At 29.0% G+C, this 1,848-nt stretch overlaps 1 protein-coding gene across 1 annotated transcript in view; it reads right to left on the reverse strand.

The window, feature by feature from the left end:
• LOC107627663 (phosphate transporter PHO1 homolog 1) overlaps positions 1-1,848 on the reverse strand; it is a 10,474-nt gene that overhangs the window by 5,219 nt on the left and 3,407 nt on the right. The window contains exons 7-8 of the mRNA XM_016330511.2: positions 825-948; positions 170-419 (exon numbers count right to left, since the gene is read on the reverse strand). Of these exons, the coding sequence (XP_016185997.1) occupies positions 170-419; positions 825-948 (374 nt within the window). The remainder of the gene's footprint in view (positions 1-169; positions 420-824; positions 949-1,848) is intronic.

The raw sequence follows: 1,848 nt of genomic DNA on the forward strand, positions 1-1,848 counted from the left end.
CCTTGTTTTAAAAATTTTATACAATTCAATTCCGAGTCATATTATATTTTAGAAAAATTAAGGACTAATTTGTCTAATATTATAAAAAATAAGAGGGTAATTTATCTAATAAAAAATTGTTAAATAACAATTTAGGATAGTATTCAAAAATAAAAAATAAAAATTATACCAGAAAAAGAAGGCCAGGAATGGCTTGAACTTGAGAATAAGAATAGCCTTTAGTGAGGAGAGTCAAATGAAGGAACATGACACCAACCACAGAAGCCATGGCCATTGAACAGATCAAGAAGACATCTCTGTATTTGAGCTCCTTCGTCGGCGCGAGCTCGAAGATGAAGCCATAGTTTATACGAGTCTTTCTCCATGCAAAAATGTTGCATCCATAAAGGAAGAAATGCAGAAACATGAGGCTGAACATGCTGCAAAAAATAACAATAATTCAACCAATAATTTTTTTTTTCAATAAACACCCTCTAGTTTCAAATTTTTGCGATCAAGTCCCTATACGGTTAAGTATAAGAATTTAATTGAAAATTAAGTAAAAATATAGATAATTTACCCTAATTAAATATAATGCGAGGATAAAAAAGTAATTAACTTACCTAAGAAGTAAGAACAGAGTAAACAGTTTTTTTTTTCAATAATAACAATAATTCAACCAACAAATTTTTTTTTTCAAAAACACCCTCTAATTTCAAAATTTTGCGATCTAGTCCCTATAATTTATACTGTAAAATTATAAGAATTTAATTGGAAATTAAGTAAAATTATAATAATTTACCCTAATATAATAGAATGTGAGGGTAAAAAAGTAATTAACTTACCTAAGGACAGGGTAAACAGTTTCCATATAAACTGAGTTTTGTTGTCCAACTTTGTAAAGTCCAGAAACATGAGCCATAATCACATATCCAGCAAATAGTGCCACAAAGCATCCAGTGAATAGTCCTGAGTTCATTTGAAATATTCAATTTATTTTGTAGTTGAATTATAAAAATTCTAAATATTTTTTTACTTTTTCTCTACAAGTCGTCTGGTTAAATGGGGCCACGAGATGTTTTTATGTCCAAAATAAGATTTTTAAGTTAAGACGTCAGATAATGAGGTATTCTGATATCTTTATAATTTTTTTTTGACTATTTTTTATCGATTTTTTTAAAAAAATTTTATAAATTTTTACATAGAAATCCATTTGGACTTCAATTTTAACAATTTTTTTAAAAATCTTCCTTTAAAAAGAAATGGTTTTATTATTACTATTTAGGGTTGGGATTGACTTTCCTATATGAATCATCTTGTGTAGACATATAAGGAAACACAACATGTAAAGGTTTAAGTAAACATTATAACAGCAACAAATTAAAGGGTGAAACAAATATGTAGAAACAAGCCAATAAAACCCTAGTGATGCATCTCTTATTGGTTTGTGATTGCCCTTTAAGGTTCATTATATGATTTTGTTGGAACATGATACATAATAAAGAGTACTAATGGGACAATGTACTTTGCTTTCACCTAAAAAAAATTGAACCCAATTACTTTTTTTTTCTCTTTTCTTTTCTCGTAGTATCTCCCAACTCGACAGGTCAAGGACTAATCCGTCGCGAATTGGAACTCCATTTAAGGGTTTGCTACTGACCAATAGGTTGCTGCATGCATAAGGCGAGATTCGAATCATCCGACACTTATTTAAGCAGACTAATGAACTAAGTACTAGACCAACCCAACTTGATTACCCAGTTGTTTTTTTATTCTTATGATACCTTAGTGGCTTAAAAGTGTCCATGTTGTGTTCTCTTTAGATAGATATGATCACAAATCAAATTAAAAATTTATTTTTTTTAATAA

The sequence above is a fragment of the Arachis ipaensis genome, chromosome B01 (genome assembly GCF_000816755.2).
Source record: "Arachis ipaensis cultivar K30076 chromosome B01, Araip1.1, whole genome shotgun sequence".
NCBI classification, from domain to species: domain Eukaryota; kingdom Viridiplantae; phylum Streptophyta; class Magnoliopsida; order Fabales; family Fabaceae; genus Arachis; species Arachis ipaensis.